General features: G+C 39.5%; 1 protein-coding gene across 1 annotated transcript; it reads left to right on the top strand.

The window, feature by feature from the left end:
- Nucleotides 1-1,317: 1,317 nt before the first annotated feature.
- On the top strand, nt 1,318-2,501 carry LOC120418250 (uncharacterized). The gene is made up of 2 exons (XM_039580564.2): nt 1,318-1,490; nt 1,555-2,501. Exons 1-2 carry the CDS (start codon nt 1,413-1,415, stop codon nt 2,137-2,139), a joined length of 663 nt encoding a protein of 220 aa, XP_039436498.1. The 5' UTR covers nt 1,318-1,412; the 3' UTR covers nt 2,140-2,501.
- Nucleotides 2,502-15,628: the final 13,127 nt, after the last annotated feature.

The raw sequence follows: 15,628 nt of genomic DNA, 5'->3' as shown, positions 1-15,628 counted from the left end.
AGCCTAAGAGTTGTTTAATTAAATGGATGTCAGATTTGATTCCCAGATTTATGAACTATTGGCCTATGCTTACTAGGAAGGAGATAAAACGAAAGAATTTAATGAACTGCTCGTAGTATACCTGGTGGGTCTACGGTTCACGAGTTCATATGTGTGTGTCTGGATGTGAACCCGTGCACCGTGCATTTCAGAATTCCTTCTTTCCATAATTTCTCGATAGGAGCAGATGGGAATCGAACCCAGAACCTTCCGCTTACAAAGCGAACAGCGTAACCATTCAGCCATGCCTACCCCTTTGAAGGCACCAGCCACCTTAAGGTGGATTAAGTAATGTTTTATTCAAATGCCCAAACACTTTAATGATTGAAATCAATCCAATCCACTATCAAATTCAAGTGTTTGGACGATTGACTTTTTGTTATTTTTTGACACGTTATTTTCATTCGTGTGACTCAAGTTTTGCCCCACTTTGTTAAATTCCAAAGTGATGAGGGAAACACTTGAAATTGATCTTCTAATCTACCCCAAACAGGCACTATTCAAAGTCAACGTGATTTTCCACATGAATTGAATGTGTTTTACTGATTGATTTTAGCGCGGTTTTCATCGAAGGCAGTAGCACAAAAAACTCTCCCGTTTTCAACTGGTCTGCCGGTGCAGTGGTAGCATACACGACTAGCGAGCGAGAACCTATATCGCACTTGGATACTTGATCCCTAGCCTGTATATCATCTGCGTGTGGGTTAAAAATAGCTTTCTTCAAGAAAGTTGTGCGAAATTGACTCAAACGCATTGTGGAATACAAAGAAAAAATAAACCAAAAAAAAAATATCGGATTGAGTCACACATTTTGCCTTGCTCACTGAAATAAGGCTATAATCCTGCTCTAAAAATGAACTTTTTATTAAAAGCTCAAAGACCCATCTTCATGTATACATATCGACTCAGAATCGAAAACTGAACAAATGTCTGTGTGTGTGTATGTATGTATGTGACCAAAATTCTCACTGAGTTTTCTAGGCACTGGCTGAACCGATTTTGACCAAACCAGTTGCATTCAACTTGGTTTAGGGTCCCATACATCGCTATTGAATTGTTCGAAGTTTCAATAACTAGCCCTAACCCAGTTAATTGAATTCGAATTCTGAAACGGAATCTAATTAGATTCTAATTATATTCCGATTAAGAATTAAAATTGAACTGACTGGGGAAAGGCCGGCAAAATTTACTCATTTTGTTACATCCTAGTATAGGTTCGGCTTTGACGAATTTTAAGTGAAAATTACTCAAAAATTAGCTATGTCAAATAAGCGTGTTAGAAAGCAAAACGTCAAACTTTACAACCGGCCCCAAATTTGCGCCATCTTGTCAGTTTCCGCCAGCGCTTGTGCAGAGAACTGCAACAGTTCAAGATGGTAAATTACGGAATTCATGATTCTGCTAAACTATTCGCGTACGCTGCATCACTGCTGCAAGAAATGACGATCGAGGCAAGTATCGGGTTTATTTAACTGTTCATCGATTTTGATCAACCTAATTTTCTCCCAAACACAGCTAAGCAACCCAAACCTTCAACTTCCGGATGTTGATCGAATTATGGGTGCCGTGAGTCATGTCGTTCCTGTCTGGGAGGGACTGCTAATCGACATCCAACGTGCCAGACGGAGCGAGGCACAGTTGGTACCGAGGCCGTTTGTAATCAAGGTGGAACCATGGGCAACGGATTCTGTGTCCGTCCTGTTTAGCACCATCAAGGTACAGCTCGAAGCTTACAAGCAGCTCATTGACCAGCTTGAAGAAATGCCTGGAAAGCCTTCGCTGGAGAATCTGCTGACTGAGCTAGCAGAGCAGGGAAACGAATCGCTTGAGAGATTGCGATCGTTCATATCTGTGGAAACTGCGGACTTGGTCGTTGAAGGGATGGAGATGCGAGAAGCAGGAGAAGGTCAGTCGATGTCGGTTGAGAAGGAGGTCGCCATGGGACAAGGTCTGGAAGTACCACCTACGGGTGAAGCTGCGACGACAACCACCCCTGCAGTGATGAACTCGGAAGGTACTGCTCGCAGAGGTTCCGTGGCACGAGTCCTGTTGAATGACGTTTTTAATTTGCCGACTCCAAACAAGAAACAATACCAGTAACTCTGGGGTTGATTTAAGTTTAACCTCTGCCGGAAGTGCTACACAGCAAAGGTCAAAGTATGCAATAAAAGGTTTGGGGAACTGAATTTCACGAACAGAGCTGGAAGAGGAAGAGACGTTAGAGCATGAAGAGAAAGGGTATCGTAAATGTGTGATATAAGAGAGAGATAAGAGCCAGGTGAGAAAGAGACAGCAAGAGTAAGAGATAGAGAGAGAATGAAATAGACAGAGAGAGAAAGAAAGGGAGAGAGAAAGAGCAGGCGATAGAAAGAGAGAAATAAGAGAGAAAAAAGTGATCAACTAGTGTAAATCTTAAAAGGTATTTACTCAAATAAAAATCTAAGACAGTCAAATGTGTGTTTCTCATATTTTTTTTTTAGTTTTCATGTAAAAGATTAGTACAATTTTTGACTACATTATTCTACAAAAGACCAAACAATATATCTACACATCTGGAGCAACACGAGAAAAGGCCGGATGAGATGCAAAGTGTTCAAATTTAATTTTTACCTCAAATTTACCATCACTACGGTTGCTGGTATAGTTTTAAAGAAAAAAATCAATGTTTTTATTAAGTCAACTAATTTTATGAGCTACGTTTTATGATTACATATAAATTTTAGGTAAAATTTAAAAAAAGCCAGAATTTAGCCAAAAAAATCGTCAAAACAATTTTGTTTATAAAATTATCGATTCATATTGCATTTTGAACTAAATTCGAAGCACGAATCAAAAGTTTTCACATTTTATATGAAATTTGATCTACTGAAAATGCCAATTATTCTGGAGTATTTTTAATTATGTTTCGCTGAAGAAAATTTTAAAAAAAGCCCATGAGTTAAGAAATCAGGGAGCGTAAAATATATATTTTTTCATAAACAATTACAATTTTAAACAAAGCAAATACAATTTTAAACAAAGCAAATAAATCAAATTATTTGTTTACATAATTTTATTAAAAAACATGTTTACTTTCTCAACTTTTATCAAACTTTTGTTCCGGCCCGCCACTGCTTCAGAAAATTCGGATCAGGCCCGCAGTGCCACCAGGTTGGGCACCCCTTTGGGCACCCCTGGGTTTGAGTTTCCAACGTACTGCCTTGCATACTGCATACATTTTTAAGTTGTATGTAATACCGATGCACCGCCCTTATTCTCAATATAAACTCTGGAGCAACGTTTAAAAAGGGTGCATATCAACTTGGTGCATAAGCATTACGACCTGGGCAGACAGTTATAACAAAATTCATGCCATTTCAATAACAAATACTGTTAAAAAAACAGAAAGTGTTATGGAATCTTCTTGAAAAATCAATTTTTGCATAAGAGTTTAATAACAGTTTATGTTATCATAAAGTGCGTGGCATCATGGCAGTGCGTGGCCGAATGGTTACGCTGTCCGCTTTGTTAGCGGATGATTCTGGGTTCGATTCTCATCTGCTGCAACCTTCCATCGGATGAGGAAGTAAAATGTCGGTCCCGGCCTTGGTTGTTAGGCCGTTAAGTCATTCCAGGTGTACTGCCGTTTTACGGCGATATGATGTATACGCCATTTTGGACATTTTCAATTTTATTGTACAGTCTGATAAAGAATCTTAAAAGCTACCTCCTGACGAAAGAATTTTTCAAAAAACTGCTCTGGGGCCCATTTTATTAAGCAAACAAACTATGATGTATACGCCAATTTTACTCATCATGATGTATGTATACATTGAGAATTGATAGAAGTCAAATTCAATACTGTTTGAATGTTGATTTGAGGTTTTGGGACCAAATCAAGACTGGGCAATATTTTATTACATTATTTCGATTTAATTCTTAAGGGGACGTCCATTAGGCATCATCCATAAAGTACGTCACGTTCTGAGGGAAGAGGGGGGTTTAGAGCAAGCGTGACATTGCGTGTTTAAAGCATAGGGAAATCGTGACAAAGGGGGGAGTAAATTTTGGCTGATTTTAATGTGACGTACTTAATGGATGACACCTTATCCACATCCACGTAGACACTTTTTTGAAAATTCTAGACCCACCCACCTCCCTTGCGGACAATTGTTCATGCAAAAAATGTGTTTATGGAGCGTAGACAATCGCTAAGGGAGCGTTCTTTTATTACGTAACGCAAAAAATCGGATTTTTAGACCCGTAACAAAATTTCCATACAAATTTTAAAAAAATTGTATGGAGCGTAACACGGCCTCCGACCCCCCTCCCCCCCAACTGCGTTACGTAATAAAAGAACGCTCCCTAATAGCCTCCCGCCCCCTTTAAGTATCCACGTGGACAATGCATTACGGGATCCGCTCAGCTATCAAAATAGCTGGCACAAAAAATAAAGCCAGCTTTGATCGAGCAATGTATACATACATCATTGGGCAGGAAAAGTAGTGATTTTTTATTGCTATTTTTTCGGCCAAATGATGTTTGTGGTTTAAAATCGTAGAGAATAGGAAAAAACAAGAAATTTTGTAGGGGCCACATTTTTATTGTACTTTTTAACAGTTTCTACAGAGCAGACCTTAAATTAGTCATTTTAAATTGAAAAAATGAACAAAAACAGAAAATCGTGTCTACAGCAAAATCACCTCAATGGCGTATACATCATATCGCCGTAAAACGGCAGTGTAGGAGTCGTCTCCATGCCATAAGTACAAACAACACACCAAACCAAGCCTACTCCGGTGGAATCGCAGGCGGCGGTTGGACTCGCAATCCAAAGGTCGTCAGTTCAAACACTGGGGTGGAAGATTCCTTGGAGTAGAAAGAGGTTTGGGTGCTCTCTCCATTCAAGCCTTCGGACTCCTAGGTTCGAGCAGAAACTTGCGATAGAGAGACCACAAAAGACCTTGGGGTCGTTAATGTGGATGGTTTGATTTGATTGATTTTTTTTTTGTTATTATAACAAAATTTGTTATTGGTCTGATATTGGTTGAAAACCAACATATTTTGTTATGGAAGAATATCTCCTACTGTTATTGGGATGATCGGATTAGTTTTAAAATAACAAAAAATAATAACAACGATTTGTTCGAAGGATAATCAAAAATTTTATTAGTCTGTTATTACAATAACAATCCAATAACACAAAATTCATAACGGCGAATAACAAATCTTGTTATAAATAACATAAAATGTTTTGACCTAGTATTTTCAAATATCCAAAAATGTTATTGCCAAGTTATGTCCGTCTGCTCGGGGACAGCTGCAACTATTTTGCAAATTCTGGGTAACAAGTAAATATTTAACAAACCTCCAACAACGTTCGGGATTTCGATTTCAAAACTGACATGGGACAATTATGCATAAAACGGCATCACGGCCAATCAATAATTGATTAAAGTCATAGTGCTTAATGGTGCCTCCGAAACTCGCTTAAAACTTGAAGGTGTTGGGGAAGGACGAATGCCCAGGGGCGGTACTAAATAAATAATTTCCTGTCCCAGATAATTTTAAAATATGTGAGTTCCTCAACGCGTGAACACTGCCGCCGGTGGTAAACCAAACAAACACTCTTTCCATCGAAAATTGGTCTGTGTGAAAAAGAGGAAACGCCGAAAAGAAGCCCAGGCTGTTGCCTGCAGCAATGCTATATATTTATTATCACATTTTCCCTAAAGCCATTCCATAACCGGCAGCATTATCCTGTCTGCGTTGTATGGTCCCTGCTTATTGTGTTGTTTATATTTTTATGAAAATTTAATCTTTTTTTGCGTACGGTATTTAGGTTCGGACAGGGAATTGACTTTACACATTACAGACGTTTTCTTGGCACTTTGGTCGATATTAGAATGCAAACGTAGTTCAGAGATCGAGTTCTGTTTCTTTTTTATCTGTGTATAGCATTCGTTAGACTACGTGGTTCTTCAGATTCTTAAAAGAGAGCGGGCATAATGAATGGAGGTTCCAATTAGCCAAACTGGTTTGGTATCGATTAGAGCCAACGAAAAACTAATTTCCCCACGGGCTTTCTAAATATATTTCGTTCTACCCTTTTTGACCCACGAGGACATTCGGAATAATTGGCAAATCTTCCAAAAGGAAGAGTGGAACTTACATTCTCCTCTGCCTGAAGCTAGAAATGATTTTAAGTTAAAAAAGAAAAATGTTTTTGACTAACAAAATTCCGTAGTCCTTGAAACAGTAATAGTTCCGAGTTAATACTTTTTTTAAATCATCATCAAGCTAATCTTCAGTGATTGATTAATGGTTCAAATGTACATCGGTCTATCATTTTCTGTGCTCCACTCGTACCAAATCATAACACAAAGCAGAAACACTTGTTTAACGTTTATATGCAAAATTAGCGTCATCCTAATCGTTGCACCGAAAGCATTCGTTCTGAATCAACTCGACCAATTTTACGTGGCCGCTCGCAGAAACAAATATTCCATGAAAACACTCTTGATGCTGTTGTAACACAATGCAAATTTATTCGTCCATGTGTGGTCGACACGTGCAGCGGGCACTCACGCGTGGGCAAACCTCAACCGAGTCCCGTTTTCCACTATCGCACGCGCGTCTAAGCTGCATATTTTAGTGCGATAAAATTAGCAGGACCAAAATGGAAACCCCACCTTGTCAACTGCAAACGGCGAGTAACGAAAATTGCATATTTTCAGCTGGAGCAATAGTTCCGCCCATGTTGGTCAGAGGAGAAACTACTTTCCCAACTTCACCCATCGATGTAGTATGATGACGAGTTGATGTGGCTGCAGCGATTCAATCGTGTACGAGACCGGCACAGTTGAGTGTGATTGCTTTGAACGGTAGCTTGTTTACATGCATTCAAAGCTTTAAAAAATACAGTTGTGGATGATAAACACATTTTTATAAAGCCTTTCAAAATTCAATACAAATCTGGATTAAACAATCCATGAAAAAATTAATATGACTAATTCTAAATTGGTTAAAATAATTGTAAAAATCAGTTGATTTTTAATGCGTTCGCAATAAATGATCTAACTAACGTAAGTTACCCCATCTTACGTTACCAACTGACAAATTCAACGCACTGAACAAAATGGTTTTGAACGAAGCGCATGCACTTGGTTTATTTACATCTGAACAATTGGCTAGTTCACAGTTGAGTTTGAATTTGAGGTGCCAGTGAATTTTCTATGGAAAGTTTACTCTATCTTAAGCACAAATGCGTCAAATCTTTGAATAATCTCTAAATTTTATTCGAATAAAAAAGGAAACAATAGTTTACCTATTTTATATTAGATTTTCTAGAGTAGGGTAGAGTAGTCATCAATGAGACACGGGAAACAATGATACAATGGCTGACAATTCGTTGTTTTATCCAAAAAAATCAAATCAAATTATTCGCTCTACAGCATTGCCTTGGCGTTCTCGATTGCGAGATTCCTACTCGAAACTAGGTGTTCGAAGGCTTGGTTGTTGAGGCAATTGAAAACCTCTTTTCACACCTATGCTTCCATCCACCCAGGGATTCGAACTGACGACCTTTGGATTGTTAGTCCAACTGCCTACCAGCGACTTCACCGAGACAGGACCCAGGGAGACGCTTTCTACACCTGGACTGAGCTAACGACCTTACCTTTTTTTAGGTTAGTCCGGGGCCAACATTTACTTCCCTTCCGACGGAAGGCGTGATCAGACAAATTTCGTCTCGAAAAATGCCACCGGGACCGTCTGGGATCGAACCCAGGCCGACTGGGTGAGAGGCAATCACGCTTACCCCTACACAACGGTCCCGGCTAACATGCATTGGAAGTAATTTGTGGCACATTTATCGAGTTTTAAATTCATTTAACCAAAGATATAAAGTTATTTGGAATAAATATAAAGTTTTTCATAATTTAAATACTTTTTAGGTTAACTTTTGTCAATTGAAGTTTCAAGTTAGCAAAATTAGTTTTGAATGTCCAAGAACAAGTCACCTGAAATGATACAACACACAAACATGATGTTAAACTCAAAAAGTATTGATTTTCGTAGCGTGTCTCATTGTTCCCCACCTGTCTCATTGTTCCTGCCAATTTCGTCTACAATGAGACAGTTGAATAATTCTGGCTGTAAATGGCGAATCAAATGGAACAGCGATTTAATAACCACCAAACTTAAGTAACGATTACTGTATCTTAAAATCCTTGCATTGCTAAACTGCATATCATTGAAAAACGGCTATTATCCACTTTTGGCAAAATCGAGATTATTGCTTCAGGAGGTAGAGGATGTTCCAACGCATCTTCTAAAACTAAAGTTTTACTAAAACATTGTTTAGTTTTGGCTGCTGATGCGGAAACCCAAACGGCTAATATCCCCTTCCCCTTTGAAATTGCCGTGGCAAAGATTTGGGGACGAACATAAAAACGCGTTTTTCTCGGAATACTTACAGTACATAAATAGTAGTTTATGCAACAAGTTGCAAAAAGAGGATTTTTTCAGCACGAGTCGTACATTTATCCAACGAGTTTCACCGAGTTGGATAAATACGAAGAGTGCTGAAAAAAACAAGTTTTGCAACGAGTTCCATACAACATTTTTTGCAATTCCGAAAAACACCCATTGAGTGAAATTTTAAGTTAAATTGTTATGTATTTTGTCAATAAATCGTTTTAATCAAAAAAATGTTGAAAAGTGATACTTTTCGAAACAAGTGCTGAAAAGTTCAACTTTTCAGCACCCATTTCAGTGCTGAAAAGTAGAACTTTTCAGCATTTATTTTGAAAAGTGTTGCTATTCGATTCTGTTATTTTTGGTACAGAAAAGTAGGCTATTTCGTCGTTCAAGAATGACAGGAAAAGTAAGTAGTTTCACGACGGAATTGCAAAAAAAAAATATTTACACCCCTTGGACACTGCACTATGCACCTTTTTTGATGAAACATGCACATAATTTAAAGTTTGACAGAAACCTAGTACTCCGTTTTGTTTGAAAACTCAGGCCGAACATTTTGCTACAAAAAGCTCATGAAAAGATGATTCTTATAAAAGTTCTATAACAAATGCTATTACAAAAATTAAAAAAGGTGCAAAAAAGTGTGCACACCTTTTGAAAAATTAAGATAAATACAGTTATTTGGTGACAAATCATCATGAATCCTGTGTCTCAACTCCAAATAGGCATCCTTGATTGATAAAAAAAATAATTTAAATTGAATATAAAGTTTACTAACTACTTAGTATAAAAGTTTATATAACTCTGGAAGTTCCTTATCTAAACTTAATTTTGCAAACTTTAAATTTATCTAAATGTCAATATATTACCATAAAATTGCTATATCAACATTTTGGAGTGGATATAACACCGTTTTGGAGGTTTTTCTATCGATAGAATTGATGAATGTTCAGAAAATTGAGTTTTAGAGATAAAATTTTTCGTTATTTGTAAAGTAAAGTAAAGTAATTGTATACTTTGCCAAAATTGCACCACCCTTTCCGGAGCACGTGATGCAAAGTGCAGTGTTTGCCCAGCTGCTGGTCCACCCGGACTACCAAACAGTCGAGATCTGGTTCCCACGTCAACAATGCGACGGAACTGGTCGGAACGAATGCCCTGATGAATTTGCAAAGCGCAACAATAATCTCGTGGCAAGCAAATGTTTACTTTTACAAGATCAGAATTTCGATTGCACCCACCCACTTGGTGGCGCACAGTGGAATGTCTCTTGAGTAGTATAGCATAGCTATGCCCTCCTAACACGGGAAATCAGCCCAAGTGGTCCTGGCTGGCAGGAACATTTCAATCTGGAAGTGGAGTGCTGTTACGATGGAAGTGGTCCTTCGCATTACCGACAGTTCCGATTGCAAATTCTGACCCAGTTTGGATTTCCTGTACCTAGAAAGGGATGAAAATCGGAAGAGATGGTTTTTTTTGCAACCAAATTAAGGTTGAAATCAACGTTTCTCATTTTGTCTTGCATCTCATTATATGCAGCAATTTATCTAGAAGAGTAATTTTTAAACATAATTAAAATTATTTGAAATGAATAAAATTTAGTTTCACTCAACCTTTAAAAAAGTTTTCTTTCATTGGCATAAATTTCATTTCTGTTCAGCTCGGTCCAAACACCTTAAATTCGTTTAAAGCTTGATAAAGTCTAGAGTGGAAACTTTCCACCCGAGCGTGAAAGGAAAACTTCAAATCTATTTGAGTGATTTCGACGCTGCTTCGTTGCGTGTCTTTGCTCAACGCGGATTCCAACGCCGATGACCTTCGCCGTCAGGATCAAAGCAAGAATAACAAACGACGTCCTTTTTCAGCACGGATAATTTCATTCGTCGGCTGAGTCCTTGCGCGTGAAGAAGAAAAGTCTTCGGAAGGCGTCCAGATCCGATTCTCAGAATCGCTCAATCAGCGTTATTGAATTAACACATGCCGTCACTACCGGAGGATCTTTACGGCTGACACGAGATAAAAAATTGATTTTCCTTTGGGTGGAAAAATGCTCACTCTGATTCACCCTCATCAAGTCTCTTCACCGGTACATTCAATCAGGGTCCTAATTGAAGTAAGGGTTCGTTCAAAAATTACGTCCATGAATAGGGGGAGGGGGGGGGGTCTGAGGTTTGTGACAGCCCATGTTAAAGGTATAGGAAAAGTGCGTGACAGGGGGGAGGGGGGGGGGGTCCGAAATCCTGAAAATCTCTGGACGTAATATTTGAACAAACCCTAAGGGCAACATTCTTGATTGCGAGACGACGCAGCTTTCGGCCTTAAAACTGTGTAAATGTTGGGAAAACTTCGAAAGCTATCACCGTGAACAGGAATGTTTCAGTCAATTTTATGCTCACCTTTCCTGACGACCATTTTTTCTAAGCTTTACTCAATTTAACGGGAAGAATTTCTAATGTTACTCCCACATGTGCTGGAAGTTTCGTTTCGGCAAGAATCTTTTCACGTGTAACTTCATTATAACGCCAAATGGGCGTGGGCCTTAAGTTGAAAGAAACAGCAAAGTAGGCTGATTTCAAATTTAACAGTATAATTTCTCAGGAGAACACATCCATCAATCGAGAAGAAAATTAGGTTTTCGAAGAAGATTGCTTCGTTTGTTACGTTGCCAAGAAACTAAAAGTCCCAATTATCTGGTGAAATCGAGCCAACTGCAAATGGTCATGTTGAGAAAGAAAAATTGAATCATCATATGAAAAAAAAATCTTTTCTAGCGAATAATGATTACCTGAAGAAAGGCATTTTGAGTACCGTCAGTGGGGGTGACTATGGGTCAAAAAACACCACTCGTTATTTCTTAATAACAAAACCAATTTAAATAAAATCAAAAATCTTTTAACGTAAAATTATTCTTAAATAGTTTGCTAACATTTTCCCAAAATATGGTGGAATTTGATGAACTCTACCTTAACTGCCAATCGTTTGCAAATAGTCCAATTCTCACCCCTTAGAGGGGGTGACATTGGGTCAAATGAAAGTAAAATTAAGCTCAAATACAACAATATGGTGAAAACAAGTCATCTAACGGTGTTTCTTGTTCGAGGGAATTGTATTGACATGCTATAGCTATAGTATACAATGTTTGAAGTAGCGATTTTCAAACATTTAGGTACTTTTCGAGCACCTGGCCAAAAACGTACCTCAACTTTAGACAGCTGCCAAAATGACAGGATTTGTTGTATGAATGAGATGTTTTCAGCTAAGTCATCTTAAGATGTCCCCTACACAACCATTTCAACAGAATTCATTTTCATTGAAAATAACCTGAAAAATGGTAAAATCCGTAAAAAATCACTATGACCCAATCTCACCCCCAGACCCAATGTCACCCTACTGACGGAATGCTTCGAACTCTTTACTGCTGGCTGTCACTTGATCGCTGGGTGTGGCAGAGACGAATAAAAAATTGAATAATTGGGTCGTCGGTTTGGTCATCAACTTGCTTCGATCCAACTACAATTTTATCCATTTACCGCCAGCAGACATGGGTTAATACAATAAGCGATTGTACACGTCTAAAGCTTTATTTTATAAGTCCTAAAAACCATATTTTCAATTTTTGCTTTTTAAGTGTTTTTGAAACCGCCTTCATTCTGCGTGTATCCTCCAGAGCAAGCAGCAGTTAAGTGCTCAGAGCTCTAAAAGTTTTTTCGAATTTTCCGCCGCAATCGACCGTGATTACCCGCGAGTTTGCTCCACCAGCATGCCGAAGGCCGGCCGTGGCCGTGGCAGTTCGAGTGCGGCCTCGAAAAACCCGCGAAGTTCGTCTACCGGCCGAGTGCAAAAAGGTAAACAAAATAACGCCGCCGCGTCGTCCGCCATCGCGCAGGGGAGCGTGTGCGCTGATGGTTTCAATCCGGAGTTATTGCACGCTAATTACCGTGTCCAGGATCGCAGCCCTATAAGAAGCAGACTCCGCTCAGGTACTTCCGGCAATTTGTCGACCGGTGGCGCATCAACATCCGCCAACATTCCCACCAGTAACAAGTTCGCGAGGCTGAGTGACGAGGAAACCAACAACAACAACACCGACGGTAGCAGCACTACCGACGACGACGACGACGATGGACGTGCACGCAAAAAAGGTAGTACGACAAAAAAAGATAATTCTCCGAAGGAACGACGACCACCTCCAATTTTTGTTTTGGGTACGTTGGCGGACGATGTTGACGAGTTGCTGGAAGGCCTCCAATATAGTCTGAAAATTGGAAAATCGAAAGTACAAGTGATTACTTTCAACAAAAAGAATTTCGACCTGGTGGTGAAAGAACTGAAGTGTAGCAACTTCAAGTTCTACACATTCGATCCAGTTGAGAAGACCGCGGTTAAGGTAGTCCTGCAGGGCTACCAAGACCGCCCAATCGCCGACCTGAAGGAACACCTCTCGGGTGCCGGAATAACGCCACGGGAGATAAAAGTGCTCTCGCGCAAGACAACAGTCACAGGTACGCACACTCTGTACCTGTTGTACTTCGACCGCGGCACCGTCAAAATCCAAGACCTGCGACGGACTAAGGCGTTGGACGGTTTTTGGGTAAACTGGCGGTTTAACTCCAAAAACCCAATGGACGTAGCGCAATGCCACCGTTGCCAGAAGTTCGGCCACGGCTCGCGGAACTGCAACCTCCCGCCCCGCTGCGTGAAGTGCGGTGAAACACACCTCTCGGAGAAGTGTGCACTGCCGTGCAAGGCGGACTTGGGGGACAAGGCAGAGCACACCAAGGCGCGCATTAAGTGCGCCAACTGTGACGGCAACCATACCGGTAATTACCGCGGATGCGTCGCGCGCAAGGCGTACCTCGAGGAGCAGGAAAAGAGGAAGAAGAAAGCAGCAGCATCCCACCCTTCTCAGCGGAATACGAGCGCAACCGTTCCTGCAGCTGGACAGCGTACGGTTCCAGTGGACAACCCAGCGTTCCCTCCTGGATGGGGGCGATCGTTCGCCAGCGTGGTCGCTGCCGGTAGCGGCGATGCGGCCCAGCAAGAAGTAACCGGAGAAGATTTCTTCACCTTGCCGGAGTTTTTTGCTCTAGCGGGTGAGATGATGACGCGGTTCCGGACCTGCCGTAACAAGGCGGAGCAATTTCTGGCCCTTGGGGAGCTAATGATTAAGCACATCTACAATAGATAAAAAAAAACTGTGATCTAGTTTAAGCTTTTTCTATTTCTATCCCCTTTCCTTTGCAATTTCAGTAAGTTTTTTCTAAATTTTTTCTTACTTTTGGTAATCTCTTAGTCATAAGCAATAATCGTTCCAAAATGGATTGAGATTTAACACACAGCTGAAAGGAACTCCAAAACTCTGTTATGTACTGCGAAGAACTTATTGTAACATGATTATTCACTAATAAAACCGAATTGAATTGAATTGAAACCGCCTTGAGTCATGGGTATTCAAAAACACACAAAAAGCAATATTTGAAAATTGAAAAATTCTGGATTGATGAATGACAGCTAGTCTTGGCAATTTGAGAATAAACACTATTATCAGCAGTCTTACTCGTGAGGTGTAACAGGCAGCGATTAATCGCAAAATGTATCATAGTCGTCATTCATATCTGCTGTTACTGGATTGAAATTAGCAACAAAGTAGACAATTTTAAGATTTGGTATCAAGCTAAACGGTTTAAATGAATTGATTCTGAAATTCATAACAATGTTTGATATGCTTCACAATAGCTTTATAGGCTCTAACTTAATTTGATTTGATTTGACTAATTGAAAACCCCCTATCCAACGCTTTGTGATTTTTTTTAGATTTTTGCTCAAGATGATCGAAACCACAAAGTTGAAACCGAATAAAAAAAATCATTGATCAAAGTCTCAGGGAGTTGCACTGATGTGAAGGCATGAACATATGTATTTTTAGGTGCAAATCAGATTCTGGCGTATAAATCAATACTTTGTGTCTATGACGGGCACGAATTTTTATCCTTTACAAAACCGCTTGTTTGTTAGCCAACGTATACTTTCCTGTTCCTTCCATCATCCTGGTCCATCAGCGTTGGATGAGAGTTGCACTTGCACTGTTCAACTGTGCCAGGGCCAGAATTGCATCCTTCTTCTGCACCACGTGTGTGTTTGTGTGTGGCTGCTGAGTGTTCCGTTGAATGGATGAGAGCTCCATCAGCACACGATGGTACAAAACGGATAATGGAAGGGTGGAAATCAATATTTATTTTTCACTTCACGTAGATTTTTTTCCCACGTCCGGGCATGTGCACCAGCAGGGTCGATGCATTTTCTCCGACCCACCCACCTTCACGGTCGGTGGTGGTGATGGGAGTGCAAAATAGTGTTTACAAAAGGCCTTTTTTGTGCATGTGGATAAAGTCTGTACAGTGTTGTAAGCCTCGAAATGGGAAAGTGAGTGGCTGGGATACTGTCAATAATTAGATGAAGTCATTCATCCACAGAAGCATCTCCGGCTGATCTCTATCGTGCAACACTAATAGAATTATTCCACCGCTTGGTCACTCGATTATGGTAATTGTCTATGTGTGGCAAGATGAAAATCAACATAATTTAGCAAGGAAATTTAATTAGCACTTGTTTACAGTTGTGATCTAGAAGTGCTAATGAGCTTATAAAGTTATAAAATCAATCATACTTAAAACTCATGTGATGTGAACCGGATAACGGTTTAATGTTGATGGAATTCAATCAAACGTTTCACATCACAAGTTATTATTATTGTCTTCAAATGTCAAATTGAATATCTTTGTGTATGAATCCTCTTGTACAATTTTTCTTCAAACCTAATTGAAATGCAGGGCCCTATTTTTCAATTTTATTTCAGAATATATTTGTTTCAAAAAATGAAAAACGAACAATAAGTTGCTTGCAATGACATTATATTTAGAAAATGAGTTTAAATAGAGATGCCACTTGAAAAACGCTTCTTCGTAATTAAAGTTCAATTTTCAAAGCCAATAATGGGAAGCTGAACGAAAATATAGGCATGTTGTCGGTTATAGACTTTTGAAACCCTTCAAACCTTGCGGCTCATCGCCATTAGGGAGTAATAACAAAATATTTTTTCAGCACAGCAATTTGTTTACAACACATTTAC

Source organism: Culex pipiens, chromosome 3 (assembly GCF_016801865.2).
Source record: "Culex pipiens pallens isolate TS chromosome 3, TS_CPP_V2, whole genome shotgun sequence".
Lineage (NCBI taxonomy): Eukaryota > Metazoa > Arthropoda > Insecta > Diptera > Culicidae > Culex > Culex pipiens.
Note: the sequence above shows the minus strand (reverse complement) of the source record. Positions and strands in the feature narration are given on the sequence as shown.

Coding starts and splice junctions, on each gene's coding strand:
- LOC120418250 (XM_039580564.2), top strand. CDS start 1,413: ATGGTAAATTACGGAATTCATGATTCTGCTAAACTATTCGCGTACGCT. Junction 1,491..1,554: donor TGCAAGAAATGACGATCGAG/GCAAGTATCGGG, acceptor TCCCAAACACAG/CTAAGCAACCCAAACCTTCA.